The 19,802-nt window shown below is 41.7% G+C and overlaps 1 protein-coding gene across 1 annotated transcript; it reads left to right on the forward strand.

The window, feature by feature from the left end:
* The first annotated feature begins 906 nt into the window (after window positions 1–906).
* LOC118825789 (NACHT, LRR and PYD domains-containing protein 3-like) lies at window positions 907–10,908 on the forward strand. The gene is made up of 9 exons (XM_036596608.1): window positions 907–1,088; window positions 3,379–3,699; window positions 3,827–3,883; window positions 5,625–7,389; window positions 8,275–8,445; window positions 9,507–9,680; window positions 9,970–10,143; window positions 10,244–10,290; window positions 10,361–10,908. The coding sequence occupies exons 2-9, from the start codon at window positions 3,432–3,434 to the stop codon at window positions 10,900–10,902; spliced, it is 3,198 nt and encodes a 1,065-aa protein (XP_036452501.1). The 5' UTR covers window positions 907–1,088; window positions 3,379–3,431; the 3' UTR covers window positions 10,903–10,908.
* Window positions 10,909–19,802: the final 8,894 nt, after the last annotated feature.

The raw sequence follows: 19,802 nt of genomic DNA on the forward strand, positions 1-19,802 counted from the left end.
ATTAGGTGTTAACATTTTGGATTATGCAAGAAACATAATTCATTCACTCACAAATCACAAATTCACAAATCATAAGGAATCAGAAAGTAGCTTTTGTCAGTGTAGCTGCTGCTAACTAACTGTTTAATGAAGTGTAGTTTGGTTGGGACATCATATTTATTATTGTGTAACTACATTTCTGAGTTCACAAACTTGTTGTAAGACCCCCCCCCACCCCAGCCCCCCAAAAAAAGGAAATAACAAATGGGTCTATTAGATTCAGACAGAGAATCAGTTTCCACAGATTTCACAACTTCACATTTTTAGGAATTTCCACATACCAGCTAAAATCCTCACTGGTTGAGTCCGTTAGAGTTCTGTGGTTACATTTTTAGTATTTAAATGTAAGGGGAGATATTGTCCTGTTTTTAAATGTATGGAAAGCTTTTGTCCTAATTTTGATTTTACTTTAATGACCTTCAGACAGCAACCTATTTAAAATATCAGTCTGTCTTAACATAATGGATTTTAAATATATTTATTGTGGTCTACATCAAGAATCATTTTAAAGGACAAGATTTCAGTTTTCGCAGTTGGTAAGTCTTCTTTTAATACTGACGACATCCACAATACATGCTCAGTCTTTATGTATTTAGCTGTTGGGTCTACTGATCCTCATGGTTGCCTTTTCTCTTTCCATGATTACCAAAGCCAGGGTAATTTGTCCACTTCAGTCAGGAGGGAACTCAGCTGTGTTGTGCTGTGTTAAACTGGTTTTATGGAAAGCAGGTCAAATCACTGCTGCTCTCTGAAACGCATAATATTTGCATAGCTATATGTCAGATGTGCTTATTGCAACTCTTTCCTGTTTTCACTGTTCAGAGAGCTCTGCTTCCTCTGTCCTACTTCTTATTTTAAGAGCAGACCAGCACTGAAGTCTCTCTGACAGATCAGAGGAGTTTTTAAAGTTATGTAGTTTTAGAGTAATATGTTTATTTGACAGAGCTGCTGGGTTGTTTATTGCATTCTCTATCCATTTGCAAGAAATGTAAGCCTTCAGAACTGAAAGACTAAAGACTCTGGAGTGATGCCATAACTACTTACAGCAGGTAAAAGCATTTAATATATTTACATGATTTACTCACATTATTCCTTTGTGCACTCAAACAAATAACACACACTTAATTAAAGACAGACTTCAAAAGAACAGAAGATTAATTAAAGATTGATCTTGGTTAATTACAGAGAAAACAAGTGTTTGTGATTTTTCCTACAGTCAGATGTTTGTGTCACTCTTTCAACTCCAGTCACAGATGCTTAAGCTTCAGACTAATTACCTTAAAGATTTTACTTTAGACATGAAACTAAATTCATGTCCACATTCCATGTTTAATTAAACATTAAATCAGTTTGCTGTAATACTGCTAAAACATATGGTAACTACAGCACTTCCCAAAATATCAGTTTTGTTCAATAAAAATCACTTCCAAGGGAAAGTCCACTGTTTTTTTAATTACCACATAATACAGTGTGTGAGTCATTCAGAGTAGTTTGGTGTGAAATGGTTGATTGTAGAACTTCAGATTTCTTTACAGTGGTGATAGGAACCAGTGGTCATTAAACAATGTCTCAGTCATCAGGCAGCGTTTAAAAACATTTCAGCTGGCTTGGTAATTACAAACAACTTACACATTTCTTTGAAAAATGAAAATGTAAACTTTATACCATTTGTAAAAAGTTCAGCCAAAAGTAATGGGAATGGAAATACACTATATTGCCAAAAGTATTCGCTTGTCTGCCCTCACACGCATATGAACTTGAGTGACATCCCATTCTTAATCCATAGGGTTTAATATGATGTTGGCCCACCCTTTGCAGCTATAACAGCTTCAACTCTTCTGGGAAGGCTTTCCACAAGGGTTAGGAGTGTGTTTATGGGAATTTTTGACCATTCTTCCAGAAGCGCATTTGTGAGGTCAGACACTGATGTTGGACGAGAAGGCCTGGCTCGCAGTCTCCGCTCTAATTCATCCCAAAGGTGTTCTGTCGGGTTGAGGTCAGGACTCTATGCAGGCCAGTCAAGTGCTTCCACACCAAACTCGCTCATCCATGTCTTTATGGACCTTGCTTTGTGCACTGGTGCGCAGTCATGTTGGAACAGGAAGGGGCCAAACTCCCCAAACTGTTCCCCCAAAGTTGGGAGCATGAAGTTGTCCAAAATCTCTTGGTGCTGAAGCATTAAGAGTTCCTTTCACGGGAACTAAGGGGCCGAGCCCAACTCCTGAAAAACAACCCCACAACATAATCCCCCCTCCACCAAACTTTACACTTGGCACAATGCAGTCAGACAAGTACCGTTCTCCTGGCAACCGCCAAACCCAGACTCGTTCATTGGATTGCCAGACGGAAAAGCGTGATTCGTCACTCCAGAGAACACGTCTCCACTGCTCTAGAGTCCAGTGGCGGCGCTTTACACCACTGCATTCGACGCTTTGCATTGCGCTTGGTAATGTAAGGCTTGGATGCAGCTGCTCGGCCATGGAAACTCATTCCATGAAGATCTTTATGCTGTTCTTGAGCTAATCTAAGGGTCACATGAAGTTTGGAGGTCTGTAGCGATTGATTCTGCAGAAAGTTGGCAACCTCTGCACCTCAGCATCCACTGACCACGCTCTGTCATTTTACATGGCCTACCACTTCGTGGCTGAGTTGCTGTCATTCCCAATCGCTTCCACTTTGTTATAATACCACTGACAGTTGACTGTGGAATATTTAATAGTGGGGAAATTTCACGACTGGACTTGTTGCACAGGTGGCATCCTATCACGGTACCACAGTGGAATTCACTGAGCTCCTGAGAGCGACCCATTCTTTCACTAATGTTTGTAGAAGCAGTCTGCATACCTAGGTGCTTGGTTTTATACACCTGTGGCCATGGAAGTGATTAGAACACCTGAATTCAATGATTTGGATGGGTGAGTGAATACTTTTGGCAATATGATGTAGGTGGGGTTAACCGTCACAGACTAAGAGTTAGAAGTACCAGTCACTGCAAAAGGCTGGTAAATTAATGCAAACATAACAAATTCAAAGTAATTCTGTGTTGTTTGAAACAGTGAAACTTACAGCATAATATATATGTAAAATAGTTAAATATGGGAAAATAGTTGTAGACTTACAGTTACAGTCACTGCACTGAAAGCATGTTCTGCATGAACCAACAAAAAAATTGGTGTTCCCAAGTTAGGTTTTGACCCACACTTCCCTCTACTTTGATTACATGGGTCATGAAGAGTGAAGCGTCATTCAGTAATATCCAGTTAAGTGAATTGTCACATTCCTCTTGACACATTCCCCTTAATCTTTCTCAAACCAAAATATCTTACTGGTATCTTACAGAATCATTCAGTGCACTTCAACCTACTGTCCTTCATCATGTCCAGTGATGCAAGATGGTAAACATTAGACCAATGTTGCTGAATATACTTCAGAATTTGTTGGAAGAGGACCTGAAATCATTTCAGTGGTACCTAAGCAATGGTGTGGAAGGTTTCACTCATATTCCAAGGGCTCAGCTAGAAAAGGCAGACAGACATGATATTGTGGATAAGATGGTGCAGAGCTACGGCTATAATGGAGCAGTGGAGATCACACAGGCCATCCTGAAGAAAATAAACCAGAACCAACTGGCTGTGGAACTCAGAACCAAACACAAAGAAAGTAAAGAGGCTGGATGATTTTCACTCTTTTTTATTTAAGACATCTTAAATTTAGTCCCACCAGTTATGTCTTTTCTGTATTTTATATTCTTTATAATGTACTGCTGTACCCTTGTCTACTTTCCTAGATGTAACTGATAAGAACCCAGAAACCTGCCTGAGTACAGCTCAGAATGGAGAATCAGGTAGGGTTCTCATTGCAGATAAAGCCAAAACATGTCCAACTCACTGTCACATCTTCTTATTAAAACAAAAACATCATGTCATTGTGCCCACTGTGGGCCTTGTCTTTTGAATGTTACGTTTTATAAGCTTTAGAACTGTGGTATTCACAATATTGTGTCCATTAAAGTAGCGAATACAAATATTTATTGAATCTCATCTCTGTCCTGAGCATCATCCTGATGCGACTATGGCTTTCACATTTTTACTACATAATCAGATACTTTTAACGTATAAAAATATAGTAAAATTACCACAGTAGTGATATAAGTAGTCTTTGAAATAATATCTTATTTGGGATGAAAAACCAACCAACCCAGCAAACAAGCCTATTTTGATCCTGTGTAGGCCCAGTGTGTACTCAAAATTGGGCCCCCTGTGATGTGGCCACAGTGAGCCCCTTTGGGCTTAAACACTGGGACACAAAGAGCTCCATAATATCCCATGGAGTAAGGATGCATTTAGGCTGCCATGATGTGGGGCCTCATAGAGACTGCCCACAACGTACCCACTTGGTTCACATACTGCAGTAAATGGGCTGTCCCAGGAGCATGTGGTACATCACTTGTCTGTTTAGCTAGACTGCTTCTTCTCCTTAGCTTTTGTTTTGGTAACAATATAACACTAATCAGTTTACTGTCTAGCAACACAAGTCCTGCCCCAGTAACATGGGATATGCCAGTGCATCATGGTTCAGTTCATGGCGTCCTTAGTAGCCCCATTTGGATGCTTCAGGCCCAGAACATACAAACTCACAGTGGCCCACGTGGTCAGAAGATGCTCCTGGCCCAGTATGTGATAACCTGTAGTTGGTGCATGTAACATTTGATTGGGTAGGTCCTACACTACACTGCCCACACAGAGCCCACAGTGGCCCACATCTGAAAATGGTTCTGTGGCCTAGGTTGGGCTAATCCACCATGCTCCTAAGCAGAATTTATTTGGGTTTTGCATAGCCCAGTCTTGTACAGAAGACACACAGTGTGTGACAATACAACAGAATCCAGATGCTTGCGGTGTAAAAGGGCGACAGGTAGTTTAATGGAGTTAAGCAAAAGCGGAGTCAGAAAACAAGCATGGGTCAAAACCAAACAGCAACTACAAAACACAACGATGATCATATCACCGTGTGAATGAAACCAAGGGGCTAGATAAAAGGGCAGGTCAATAAACAGTCCAAAAGGTCAAAAACACAGATCAGCAAAATAACCAGCACCATATCCAAAAAGGGGTAAGGCAAAAAGGCAGAGTCGAGAAAGCGAAACACAAGGTCAAAAACACAGCAGACAAAAGATCAGAAATAACAATCAGTAAGATTCGTAAAGAAGCAATGCCTTGCACTGAACTTCACTAAAGCCCGGGCTTATAAACTATGCTACCCTGATCATATGATCTTCAAACACAGGTGCAAATGGTTAATACTCCGGAGAACGAGAGCGCTGATAGGAGTGCGAGATATGGTCAGAAGTCATGTGATCCCCTGAGGATTGTGGGTATTGGAGTCCCTAGCATTTTCCAAGTCAGATGGGTGTGGCCCAGTCATGTGATCCTCCTGAGAGTTCTGGGTAATGAAGTCCATATCATGCTGTGATACTGGCAAATGCGTGACACAGTGGTCCTGGGCAAGCCTGTTTGCTGGGTAGGATATTATGATTTGTGTAGTGAGTCTCACTCTTGATATCTTTTTTAAATCTCTGACAAAAGCTTTGCAACGCACCCAGTTGATGGCCATCCTGAAAGAGACATATGAACGTATACTGATTGGAAATTCACTGACAGGACACAAGAAGTTCTTAGAAGATATCTACACTGATCTGATTATAGTGCAGGATGAGAGTGGAGGAGTCATTCGTGAGCATGAAGTGATGCAAATTGAAATGCCTTCCTGTACTGATGAGGAAATTTGTATCAAATGCAGTGATCTTTTCAAAATCCAGTCTGATACCAATCGATGCAATAGAAAAGTACTGACATCAGGAATTGCAGGAGTGGGCAAAACTGTGTCGGTCAACAAATTCATACTTGACTGGGCAAAAGGAAAGGAGAACCAAAACTTGCACTTCATTTTCCCTCTCCCCTTTCGAGAATTGAATCTGAAGAAGGATAAGAAGTTTAGCTTGATTGAATTACTAAATCAATGTTTTTTCACTTCAAAAACTGCAATAAAGTCTCTTCCAGAGGATAATGGTAAAGTTTTGTTTATTTTTGATGGGCTTGATGAATGCCGCTTTCCTCTTTGCTTTGAGGGTGGAGAGGAAGTAAAAGATGTCAATGAGAAGACCTCAGTGGGCTCATTGATCACAAATCTTCTTCAGAAACATCTGCTTCCCTTTGCGCTCATTTGGGTAACTTGCCGACCAGCAGCAGCCCATCTGATTCCCCGGGACTATATTGACCTGGTGACAGAAGTGCGAGGATTCAAAGATGAACAAAAGGAGGGATATTTCAGCAAATACTGTAATGAAGATGTGGCATTTAAAATAGTCTCACACATCAAGAAATCAAGGAGCCTCTACATCATGTGTCAAATACCAGTCTTCTGCTGGATCTCTGCCACAGTGCTTCAGCCACTGATGGCTCAAGAGAGTAACAAGGACATCCCCACAACCCTGACAGGAATGTATCTAAGCTTTCTGTTACAGCAGAAAAATGTAATGAAAAAGAAATACCCTGAGGAGACTGCAAAAACTGTTAATGTTGAGCACATTATTTTGAAGCTTGGAAAACTGGCCTTCCTTAATCTTGAGCAGGGCACTCTGATGTTCTATAAGGATGACCTTCAGAAATGTGGCATTGATGTCAGTGATGGCACAGTGTTCTCAGGAGTGTGCACACAAATTTTCAGTCAGCAGAAAGGAGTTTCTGAAAGGAATATTTTCAGCTTTGTCCATCTGACTGTCCAGGAAAGCCTTGCTGCTCTGTATGTTCATCACTCACACTGCAACAACCGAAGGAATTCATTCAGAAAGAAGACACTTGGTAACAAACTTACATGGAGGATGAAGAATCTAACAGATCTTCATAAATGTGCAGTGGACAGGGCTTTGCAGAGTGAAAATGGACACCTGGATCTTTTCCTTCGCTTCCTCATTGGCATCTCACTGAAGTCCCATCAGAGTGACTTAAATGAACTTCTTCCAAGCCTAAAGTTGAAAAGTGAGAGTGTCAGTGACACAGCTGACTACATTAAGAAGAAACTGAGTGAGCAAGTATCTTTTGACAGAAGCTTGAATCTCATCCATTGCCTGAGTGAACTGAATGACAACTCCCTGATGACTGAAATCCAGAACTACCTGAACTCAGGTGATCTCTCCACACAGAGACTCTCATCTACACAGTGGTCAGCTCTGGTTTTTGTGCTGCTGATGTCAGAGGAAACTCAGGAGAAGTTTGAACTGAAGAAATACATACCGTCAGATGAAGGACTGAGAAGACTCCTGCCTGTGGTGAAAAACACAAGACAAGCTCTGCAAGTATCATGCTCTTTCTTCCTTTAAAGTTTAGTAAAAGGAGTTATATTTGGTAAAGACATAATTCACAAATTCTGGATGGCCTACATCACTTCTCCCTGCTCTTATTTCAAATGTCTCCATTGCTGACCAGAAAATACATTGACTAAATCTGGCAATTTAATTTGATGTGCATATACTTTAAACAAACCATGCACTGTTCTAAAAGAGGAAAAGTTTACAGTAATCACACTATGATATATGAGATCTAAGGATGTTCGGATATAGATTTTTTTGCCCTAATCCCATCCTAGAATTTTAATACTGGCTGACACTGATGCGTTATTTGTATTTACATCAATAATATAAACAAATAATTTAAGGAAGACATGTTGGGCTAAAAATAAGTGCCACAGTAAAATGATTTCATTTTTGGTATATTTTAGCAAGTGGATTGGTACATTTTGGTACATTGATACATTTACATTTACACTGATATATTTTAAAATGATAATTTTATGTCAGGTCTCATTTTGATTTATGATTCAATCAGTCTGGCATTGTGGCTTGCAAATACTTGAAAATGCTGTGGTGAAATCACTTACACTTTGGCATGATGTTTGCAGTAAGCAGAGACAAAACTTTTTATGTGCATGTTTTGATGAAAGACAAATACATCTTCAGCATTGGAGTAAATCAAACAGTGGATCAGGATTAGAACAGTGAAAACCAAAATCCATCATTAATTATCTGGATAGATTTTGATCCCAATTTACTTGAATCAGATTGGTACATGCCTAAAGAAAACTGTAAAGCTCTTTCATTTAGGGATTACTTTAATTACTTCTACTTTTGAAAGGAACTGTGTGACAAGTATGAAAACTGAAACAATATTTATCATAAAGGTTGGATGACTGCAACCTCAACAAAGACAGCTGTGAAGCACTGGCTTCAGTTTTCAGTTCTGATTCATCTTTGAAAGAGCTGGACCTCAGTAACAATGACCTGAAGGATTCAGGAGTGGAGCTGCTTTCTGCTGGACTGAAGAGGTCACCCTGTAAACTGGAGACACTCAGGTCCATATTTCAGAATTACGTTATATTTTTAAACTGAAAAAGATGCTACAGATGATATCTATAACATTGCACACAAGAAAACAGTTACTTTGTTATGAATACATATCACTTCTTCAAACCACACAAGAGATAAGTAAATATGGAAAAAAATAGGAAATGTTCAGTTGTATTGTAATCCAGTGTTGGAACTGGAGGCCCATTGTATGGTATCAATCTGGTATCAGCAGCTTTAGGAGACTTATGATGTAGGACTAAAGCGTACAAGGTTGCCTGCAGATGATGAGTGACAAAATCACTTTGCACCAAGGAAGCCATCATAATCCTATAGAGAGAGCAGCACCTCTAGTGCTTAATCTAGATGCAATGCTACTTTGGGCACTGAACACCCTGTCGAAAACCAACAACTAACAGTGTTTGAAAGAAAGACAATTTTGACAAGACCCCATGGTACATGAGTATTAATAAATCAAATACACTAGCAAAAAAAGATTACAGAAATGCAAAGCTCATTTTGTGGAATTTGATTTCATAATCCCTGACTGAACTGCATTTTGTACTGTATTCTTTCTCCCTTTTCCAGGCTTGTTGGCTGTAATCTCACTGTTGATTCTTGCAAAATATTTGCACAAGCTCTACTTTTAGTACACTCCTCCCTGAAAGAGCTGGACCTCAGTAACAATGATCTGCACGACTCAGGAGTTGAGCTGATCTCTGCTGGACTGAAGAGTTCATACTGTAACTTGGAGATACTCAGGTGAGCTTTCTGTAAATTCATTCTTGAACTAAAAATGGTGGAAATGTACAAGAAATGTTAAACCCACAATACAAATGACATAACTCATGATTTGTTTAATTAATGCAGTGTCACAATTCTTATTTTTAAACTCTATTATTAATTCGTATTTTTAACCCTAAGCTTTCTGCATACACAGAAGTTAAAAATAAATGTATAGTGTTTGTGCAAAGAACATACTTTTTTCTGTTTCAATTCAAAAATCCTTATATGACTATTGTACACTCTATTTACATATTTTTTGTACATATTTTCTTTCCCTTTGCAGACTAGCTATCTGTAATCTTCAGGCAAAAGCTTGTGAAAATCTGGGATCAGCTCTGCAAACAGTAAACGCGTCTCTGAAAAAACTGGATCTCAGTAACAATGACCTGCTGGATTCAGGAGTGAAGCTCCTCTCTGCTGGACTGAAGAATTTGCATTGTAAACTGGAGTCACTCAGGTGAACTTTCTGTGAATTTATTCATGAATGAAAAAACTTAGCAGTGAAGGCCCGGGAAGACACTTTTCTTAAAGGCCAGGTTTTCTTCACTCCTGCAATCCATAAATTCTTCATCCTCTATATTTCCAAAATTTTATTTTAAAATGGAAAGATTGTCATTCACCTAACGTTCTTCTGTTCTTAGCATTTGTTGAATATTCTGTCAGTTTAAAAGTAACTTTAGCACTGTACAAAGTTCCACCATTATAAAAGGCATTTGTCCCACCCCTCCTCTTCCTGTCATCTACAGATTATCTGGTTGTATGGTTACAGATGAAGGTTGTTCTTCTCTGGCCTCAGCTCTGAAATCAAACCCCCTCCACCTGAGAGAACTCGATCTGACCTATAATAACCCAAGAGAGTCTGGTGTGAAGCTGCTCTCTGATCTACTAGAGGATCCACACTGCACCCTGAAGAAACTACAGTGAGTTACTGACATATTGTCTCTATATATACACAAACAGTCAGAGAGAAAGAAAATGTAGAGAAGGCAGAAAGTGTTATACAGTTATTTTCTTCTTTAGGGTGGAGCATGGAGGAAAGAACAGGATGAAACCAGGACTGAAGAAATGTAGGACATACAAACACAATTGCAATGCACAGTTTTTGTTACCTCCACTAATTTGTATTTTTGTTTGCAGATGCCTGTGAACTCACTCTGGACATAAACACAGCAAATACACACCTCTCTTTGTCTGAGGGGAACAGAAAAGTGGAATGGGTGGAGGAGAAGCAGCCATATCCTGCTCATCCAGAGAGATTTGAGTACTATCAACAGGTTCTGAGTGTGGAGAGTCAGTCTGAACGCTGTTACTGGGAGGTTGATTGCAGTGGGAGGGGGGCTGTTGTAGCCATGGCATACAGAAAGATCACCAGGAAAGAAGACAATAAGAATTGTTTAATTGGATTTAATAATCAGTCCTGGAGTCTGAGCTGCTTTAATGACAGCTACATTGTCTGGCACAACTATAAGATTACTACTGTACCTGCTCCCCCCTCTCACAACCGTAGAATAGGAGTATATTTGGACTGGGGGGCCGGCACTCTGTCCTTCTACGGCATCTCACTTAACACACATACACTGACCCACCTACACACACTCCACTCCACATTCACTGAGCCCCTCTATGCAGGGTTTAGGGTTGGTCCTCACTCCTCAGTGTGTGTATGTAAGATGGAATAATCTTTCAAAAACAAAATGTAAGTATACAATGTAAATATGCAGCAAAGAATACAAAATGTAGGCATATTGTAATGACATTAGAAAGGTATTAGGAACTTTAATTCCACAGTATGTAAAATGCTAATAAAAACAGAAAGCAATGATTAATAATTGCTGTTAACTTGTGTAAAATTGAGTTCTACTTCATTAATGTTATTGTTTTTTTAAATATTCACTCATTTCTAATTTGATGCCTGCAACGTGTTCCACAACGGTGGGGAATAAATATGTTTTTCATCACCTTTCCTTCTAACAACACTTTGTTTGGAGACTGAAGACACCAATTGAGCAGAATTTTGTGTCATTCTTCCATTATACAAGTCTTCAGATTGGCATTCTTATGGCGTGCAAACTTTTTCAAAGGGAAACAGGTCTGGCCTGCAGGCCGGACACAATCAACAGTATCTTGATTCTTGAGTTTTTTTCGACACAAGTTCCTCTGGTGTCAGAACATCAAGCATGATTCCCTGACAAATCTGAAAGTGTGCCCAGTGTCTTAAGTAAAACTGGCATAGTTGTTCCTGATGTAATGCTAGACTGTCATTCTGTAGTCCATGTTTTCAGAAGGTCTCTTTTTCTACAAATTGTTAGCGTTGTGAAATCTGCATGATCGCTTCATGCATCAAAAAATATCATTCAGACAAACAAACGGCCTAATCAGTAACATAGGATGAAAAAGTGAATAGACCCAAAATGTGAGACATGATTAGGCTAAAGATGTTACACTGAATTTCTTTCTTAATTATTAGTGCATAAAACTGAACCACAAATTGTAATTTTGGTGAAAGCAAAAAAAGGATCTTAAAATGTTCTCTAGTGAAGGAAGGGTTCTGATCACTTTAATGCCAGTGTTTTGTAGAATGGATAAACACAAAAACTATGAGTGGCTTTGCTAAGGGATCATAGAGCCCGTGGCAAGGTCCTCGGGGTGGGCATTGACCATGCTTGATCCCTTCCTTGCTAGCCACCCTGACTGTCAACTCAGATTTTTATGAGCAAAAGGACTATCTTACTCAGGACTGGACAGGTACAGGTTAGATATGGTGACAGGTGAGCTGGATAAGACAAATTACAAAATTTGCATTGTGTGGGATTGCAAAGACTGTGAGCCCTTGCTTTAAGAGACATTTTACAAATGTTTTTGATAATAACAAAAACTTGGTTTAGCAAGTAATTAGTGCCCCTCACTGTGATGCTTCTTAAAGACACATTACTGCTGTACATTGTCTGGATTTCCAGTACTTTGGTTATGCATGCGGATTGGAGTTGAGGTGAAATGTCCATGGGTGCCAATACTGCACCAAAGGGGTGCCAAAGAGCTTGTGGAACTCAAGCCAAAAAACTCAACCTATTCCTATAGGCTGGTCCAAGTCTAAATGGTTTTGTGAATCACAAGTTGCCCAGGCCCTGAAGCAGCAAAGCATGTTTGTTTGACTGTTGGTATTATGCTCTTACAGTGGAGCAATGGATTCAGCCTTGCAATTCTTCCATGGATGCCATTTTGTCTCTCTTTCAATTGGTAGAATCATGAATGCTGACCTTTTCTGAGGTGGAGAGATCAGCAGTTACACAGATGTTCACCTGCGTTCTTTTATTACATCATTGTCATCTTGGAATGATTTTAGTAGGCTTACCACTTCTGAGAAGGTTCACCACACTTCACCACTGTTCCATGTTTTCTCCATTTGGAGAAAAACTTACTTTCCCATGTCTTCCAGAATTTCTTTTGATTGTGGCATAATGCATCTTTTGACCTGCTGCAAATTATGGGGAAGATTCTACAAAAGTGATGTTTAGATTTAACACGGCTGGTAGTTTAATTGATCTCAATTATCAAAGTAATTTTGGTAAGTTTGGTTGATTCATTGATTAAGTAATTACTTTTTCACACAGGGCCAGTAAGCCGGTAGCTTATTTTCTTTAATAAATTAAACACATTTAAAAATCATTTTAGATTTTCTCGGATTGTTTGTGTTATGTTACATTTATTTTGGAGATCTGAAACAATGAACTATGACACAGGCTGGAACATATACTTTTTCACAGCACTGTATGCACTGACAGGTAGACAGGGTGAAAACATATTTATTAAGCTCAGTTGTTAACTGCAGCACTTCCTCTGTAGCATTTAATGTGAAACTATATATTTTTAAAACACTGACAATATAGACAATATAGTCTGTTCTGTACAGTTGTTTGTTTTTTATATTACTTTGCACTGTAAATGTATATTGACCTTTGTTGGTTTTTATTGTTTTGATGCAAGAAGGCATTGTGAATTATCTGAAAGAGAGGATGGAGGAGATGGACTCGGCCATGGCCATAACTAGCATGAGTACACAAAGCCTGAACCTTGGTAGTGTGGAAACGTTTTATTTCACGTATGCAGGAGAATCAGTGTGGAAACCAGGATGTCCTGATAATGCGGTAGCGTGCTGCAGAAATGCTTCCATTAAGACAACAGAATGAGCAGTGACATGACTTGTTCTCCACTGCCCAAGGTCTTGCCCATGAAACACTATGCCACCAAGAGCATCTCTGACTTCTTGAGATGTACAGATATACAACACACATATTGTGGGCTAACATGACATAACCATAATATAAATGTGAGTATTTATGAAGGCAGTTAACAGATTTTACTTGTTTCTGTAGTTGGCTATCAACTAAATATGACAATTGAATACGCACTTAATGGTAAATAAAAGTTGTTGTATTGTGCTACCTTCTCATAACATTTTAAAACCAGCATAATAAAGTTCACTGTTAACTACCTTATTGATGCCACAGTTTCATTTCATAGATTAGGCTGTATTATGTATTATATTTTAACTGTATGAGTAACCTTTTATCCTTTCTGTTACCTGGGGTTTGGTAGAGGCTGTTTTTTTCTGGCAGATTTCAATGTATGTTTTGTCAGTAATCAGTGAGGACAGAGAAACAATAGAGAAAAGAAGGCAAGCACAAAAAGAAAAAGAGAGAGAGCAAGAGACAAGAGTAAAATTGATTAGCATCAAAACCAATGTAAAACTGTCAATTGATTTAGTATTGTGGCATTGGTGTAGAAGAAGAGGACACAGGAAACAGCACTTCAAAGGAATGCTCTTTTATTGAACATAGCAGCAGAGGAGACCCGCTGCTATACTACTGTATGGCTGGGAATGTCAGACATAACCATACACTTTTCAGGAGGTACTAACACTGCACCAACTGCCCCACAGCCCAGCACAGGATGACACATATAACATGTGCATGCGCTAATAACACCCATAACAACAACTGGACTGGTAGCGGGATGCTACAGTATAAAGCCTTCAGCATGTGTTTTCAGCTTAACATAAATGGATAAATAAATAGTAAAATACTAAACTAAATAAAACTAAGCAGTGTGACTGGAGTAAAATCTGTTTATGGAACAGTAATAACAGTTTGGTGAAGAATGGAGGGATGGAAAATCAAGAAATAAAAAAAGATACAAATTCTGAATAGATAAAAAGTGATCAATTAATTAATAAAAAGCATGACAGTGTACAAACTGGCAGTAGGTATTATACAGGTCACCTAAAAACCTCACTAAAAGTTTGATCCTAGTTATATCCCTGCTTGGACCCCAGAGACTTGGACTGGACTTGTGAACATCTCTGCTTATTACATATTGTCACGCATTCGGCAAGAGGTCAAAGGAAAACGGACTCCATTTCCCAGAATCCCTCGGGAGATCACGTCACAGCACAACGTCCTTCAGAGATGGAGGACAACACTACCCAGAGTTCTAGGGAAACTCACGTGATCACTGACTCTCAAACACGCTCCTATCAGAGATCTAGTTCCCCTGAATACTGATGTGTCACACCTGTGTAGGATGTCATATGACTCAAGCTGTTTAGTTTATAAGCCCGGGCTTTAGGTAGGCAAATTGCGAAGTATTGTTTCCTTGAGAACTACTGAGCGTTTGTATTCATATGACCGATACTCTGTTTTTGACCTGTGCTTTGTTTGTCTGGATTCTGCCTCTTGTCTTACCCTTTGGATACTTTTGCCTGTCTTTGCTGACCTGTGTTTTTTGACCCCTTTTTCTGTTATTTGGATTACGTTTTTGCTCTGCCCTCTTTGGATTGTTCGCTTGGTATTTTTTGAATACACTTTGGCCTAGAGTGATTTAAACTACTGCTCTCGTTATTTTTTATCCGCGAGCGTCTGTTTTTTTTTCTGTCAACACGTTACACATATACAGAATACTTCGCCTCACATGCAGACGGCGGATCCGGAAGCCTTACAAAAGGCTCTGAACGAGCAAGGACAACTCCTGGGTCGCCATCAGCAGGTTCTGACCGGAGTGACTCACTCCTTAGAGTCGTTTGCACACCAACAGGCCGAGCAACAAACACAGCTGGCTCAACTGGTTGCTAGTGTGCAGGGATTGACGAGCCAGCTCCAAACCATGAGCTTCACAGAACCTGCAGTCAGCCCTGATCTACCCCCGACAACAGCGGCTTCTACTACCGTGGTTTTTCCGGTTAGTAAACCAGATAAATTTGGAGGAGACCCAGATAAGTGCAGGGGGTTTCTGCTCCAGTGTTCTGTTTTTTTTGAGAACTCACCGGCAAGCTCTGACCAAGCCAAAATCTCTTTCATTATATCTCGGTTAGCAGATAAGGCTTTAGAATGGGCCACAGCCAGTTGGACCCATATTCAGCGTTTGTCCTATAACCAGTTTCTTAGAGAATTCAAAACTGTGTTTGATCACCCCTACGAGGGTAAAGTCAGCGGGGAGTTATTGTCTAGATTACGTCAGGGGAATCGTTCAGTGGTGGACTACTCGCTTGAATTTCGTACTCTAGCAGCGAGCAGTGGCTGGAATGAGGCGGCTCTCCTTGTGATGTTTCATCAAGGACTAAATGCAGAGATCGTTAATGAGCTAGCCACCAAAGACGATGACTTGACTCTAGATCAACTGATAAATCTAGCTATCAAGTTTGATCATCTGCTGACTCACAGAAGTAAAACTAAGATGGTGAAAGGCTTTAGAAGGACACTTCCTCGAGCCAGCCCTGAGCCTGTGGAACCCACCGAACCCATGCAATGCGATTCCTCCCGGCTCTCACAGGAGGAGAGGCTACGTCGGTTAGCCAATCAGCTGTGTTTATATTGTGGCAAAGCGGGACATCAAGTTCGTGAGTGCCGCGCCAGACCACTAAAAAGCAAGGCGCCGACCCCTGGACAGCACGTGGAGTTCACTCCGCGTGCTAATGTGGTGAGTGTGCCCACAAAGGGGTTGGTTACGAAATCTTTCATGTTACCAGTAATCATATACTGTCATCCCCTTTCTCGTGTCATTTCAGCCTTAATCGATTCTGGGGCAGAAGGTAACTTCATTCACGCCAGGCTCGTGGAGGAACTTCAGGCTCCAGTGGAAAATCTCACGAGTATGCTGAGGGTGGCGGCACTAGATGGAGGACCAGTTGGAACGGGGACCATATCCAAGGTCACAGTCTCCCTGGAGTTACAGACTAGTTTCCTTCATAAAGAGACTTTGTCATTTTTAGTCCTAGAACAATCCGAATTTGAGTTAATCTTAGGACTACCTTGGTTAGAGAAACACAACCCCAACATTTCATGGGTTGACCACAGTATCACCAAATGGTCAGAGTACTGTCACCGTTCGTGCCTTTCCAAACCTGCCATATCAGTGTTGTCCACGTCCATAGAAAGTCCTAATGCAGACTCCACATTTGAAATTCCTCCGGAGTACCTGGACTTAAAGGAAGTCTTCAATAAACAGAATGCCACCAAACTGCCTCCCCATAGACCCTACGATTGCACGATAGAACTTGTAGAAGACCCTGTTTTACCTAAAGCCCGAGTCTATCCCTTGACCCAAGAAGAGCAAAAGGCTCTTGATGTATATATACAGGAGGCCCTTGACCAAGGTTTTATCAGACCTTCGACCTCACCCATCGCGTCTAGCTTTTTCTTTATTAAGAAAAAAGATGGCGGATTACGCCCGTGCATTGATTATAGGGCTCTCAATCAAATTTCTAAAGCCTACCCTTATCCTCTCCCCTTGGTACCAGTAGCGCTAGAACAACTACAAGGAGCAAAGTTTTTTACCAAATTAGATCTCCGTAGTGCATATAATCTAATCCGAATTAAAGAAGGGGATGAGTGGAAAACAGCTTTTTTGACCACTAGAGGGCACTACGAGTACCTTGTAATGCCTTTCGGGCTCTCTATCGCCCCCTCAGTCTTCCAAGCATTCATTAATGATGTCCTTAGAGACATGTTAGGTCAGTATGTAGTCGCATATCTGGATGACATTCTAGTCTATTCCCCTACCCGAGAATCTCATGTACAGCATGTCCGTGCAGTACTGCAACGGCTCCTAGAGAACTATTTATTTCTGAAAGGAGAAAAGTGCGAATTTCATCTACAGACAGTTTCGTTCCTAGGTTACGTCATCAGTCAGCAAGGGGTTATCAGGGACGATCATAAGGTGGAAGCGGTAGTTTCATGGCCCACACCCACATCAGTCAAGGAAGTTCAGAGATTCTTGGGTTTCGCCAATTTTTACCGTAGATTCATCAGAAACTTTAGTAGCATCGCTGCCCCTATCACTTCCCTCCTAAAGGGAGCCCCCAAGAAGCTCAGATGGACAGAACAGGCAGAAAAGGCCTTTGCAGATCTCAAGGAGGCATTCACCACAGCACCTATACTAAAACACCCTGATCCCACACAGCCTTTTATTGTGGAGGTAGATGCGTCGGAAACGGGAGTGGGGGCAGTGTTATCCCAGCGTACAGGTTCCCCTCTAAAATTACACCCCATCGCCTTTTATTCCCATAAGTTGTCTCCCTCTGAAAGAAATTATGGTATAGGGGACCGAGAACTCCTCGCTGTAAAATTAGCCTTGGAGGAATGGCGACATTGGCTGGAGGGAGCCAATCACCCCTTTACAGTCCTCACTGATCATAAGAACTTAGAGTATCTCCGTACAGCTAAAAGGCTTAATGCTCGTCAAGCCCGATGGTCCCTATTCTTCTCAAGATTTCGATTTAGTATATCCTACCGCCCCGGTTCTCGCAACACTAAGGCAGATGCTTTATCCAGACTTCCAACTAAGGAAGATCCGACCCCTGAAAATGAGAACCCTGAACGTGTCCTTCCCCCTGAAGTAGTCATCTCCTCGATCAGATGGGAGATTGATGACGAGATAGAAAGAGCTCTGACAAATATCAATGTACCCAGCCAATGCCCCTCAGGGAAGCTCTACGTACCCGAGTCCTTTCGCGACCCACTTATCACATGGGCCCATTCCTCTCTCACTTCAGGCCACCCCGGAGAAACCAGAACGCACAAGCTTCTTGCACAACGCTATTGGTGGGAAACCATGCTCAAGGATATACATGCCTTTGTCTCCTCATGTTCGACTTGTTCTCAGTGCAAAACTCCAAAGGCGCTACCGGCTGGGAAACTAATGCCCTTGCCCGTACCCAACCGCCCCTGGTCCCACATAGCCGTAGATTTTGTGACTGATTTACCGGAATCACAAGGTTTCACCACCATCCTGACGGTGGTGGACCGGTTCTCTAGGGGTGTTAAATTTATTCCGTTTTCCTCAATCCCTAGTGCATTTCAGACTGCCGAGGCCCTGTTCCAGCATGTCTTCCGAGTGTTTGGTATCCCTGAGGATATAGTATCAGACAGGGGACCCCAGTTCACATCAAAGGTATGGACGGCTTTCTTTGAACACATTGGAGTTTCTGTTAGTCTGTCATCAGGTTATCACCCACAGTCAAATGGACAGTGTGAAAGGGTGAACCAGGAACTGGGGAAATTTTTGAGACTTTATTGTCATGAAAACCCATCTGACTGGGCTAAGTTTTTAGTGTGGGCCGAGATAGCACAGAACTCTTTAACAAGTTCTGCCACGGGCTTGACTCCGTTCCAGTGTATCTTAGGTTATCAACCACCACTAGCTCCCTGGACCGGATCTCAGACTGAGGTACCAGCTGTGGACTCCTGGATGACACGGAGTGAACGTGTCTGGGAGGAGACACACCAGCGCATAGAATCGGTTCTGCTGCATCATAAGGAACAAGCAGATCGAAACCGAGGGCCGACCCCCATATACCAGCCTGGGGATAGAGTATGGTTGGCCACAAGAGACTTTCGTTGCCCTGAGGGACGTTGTAAGAAACTTCAGCCTAAGTATATAGGACCTTTCAAAGTTCTGAAACGTATTAATGATGTAACCTACAGATTAGACCTACCCCCACATTTTAGAATCTCACGCTCATTCCATGTTTCGTTGCTTAAACCTGTTGTTGCAGGGCCTTTGGATGAGGCTTCACCGGACGTATTGCCACTCCCACCGGAAGAGATTGACGGGGCTCCAGTCTACGCTGTCCGTAGGCTGCTGGACTCCCGACGACGGGGCGGGGTCCTCCACTATCTGGTGGATTGGGAGGGGTACGGCCCAGAGGAGCAATGTTGGGTGCCGGCAAAGGACGTATTAGACCCCGGTCTCATTGCGGATTTCCACAACCAGCACCCGGGGAAGCCCGCTCCTCGTCCCAGGGGCCGCACACCCAAGAAGCTCTCGAGCTCTCTTCCTGCCCGTCTGCGGGATCCTCGTGGAAGGAACCCATCTCTCCAGCGCCTCGGCAGCTCTGGATCCACCCCTGCTCGGAGGTCCGGTGGGGGGCGTAGCGGCCGTCCGGGTCGTCCTCGTTCCAAGGCCCACCCGGACTCTTTGGGGGGGGGTACTGTCACGCATTCGGCAAGAGGTCAAAGGAAAACGGACTCCATTTCCCAGAATCCCTCGGGAGATCACGTCACAGCACAACGTCCTTCAGAGATGG

The sequence above is a fragment of the Colossoma macropomum genome, unplaced genomic scaffold (assembly GCF_904425465.1).
Source record: "Colossoma macropomum unplaced genomic scaffold, Colossoma_macropomum, whole genome shotgun sequence".
Classification (NCBI taxonomy): domain Eukaryota; kingdom Metazoa; phylum Chordata; class Actinopteri; order Characiformes; family Serrasalmidae; genus Colossoma; species Colossoma macropomum.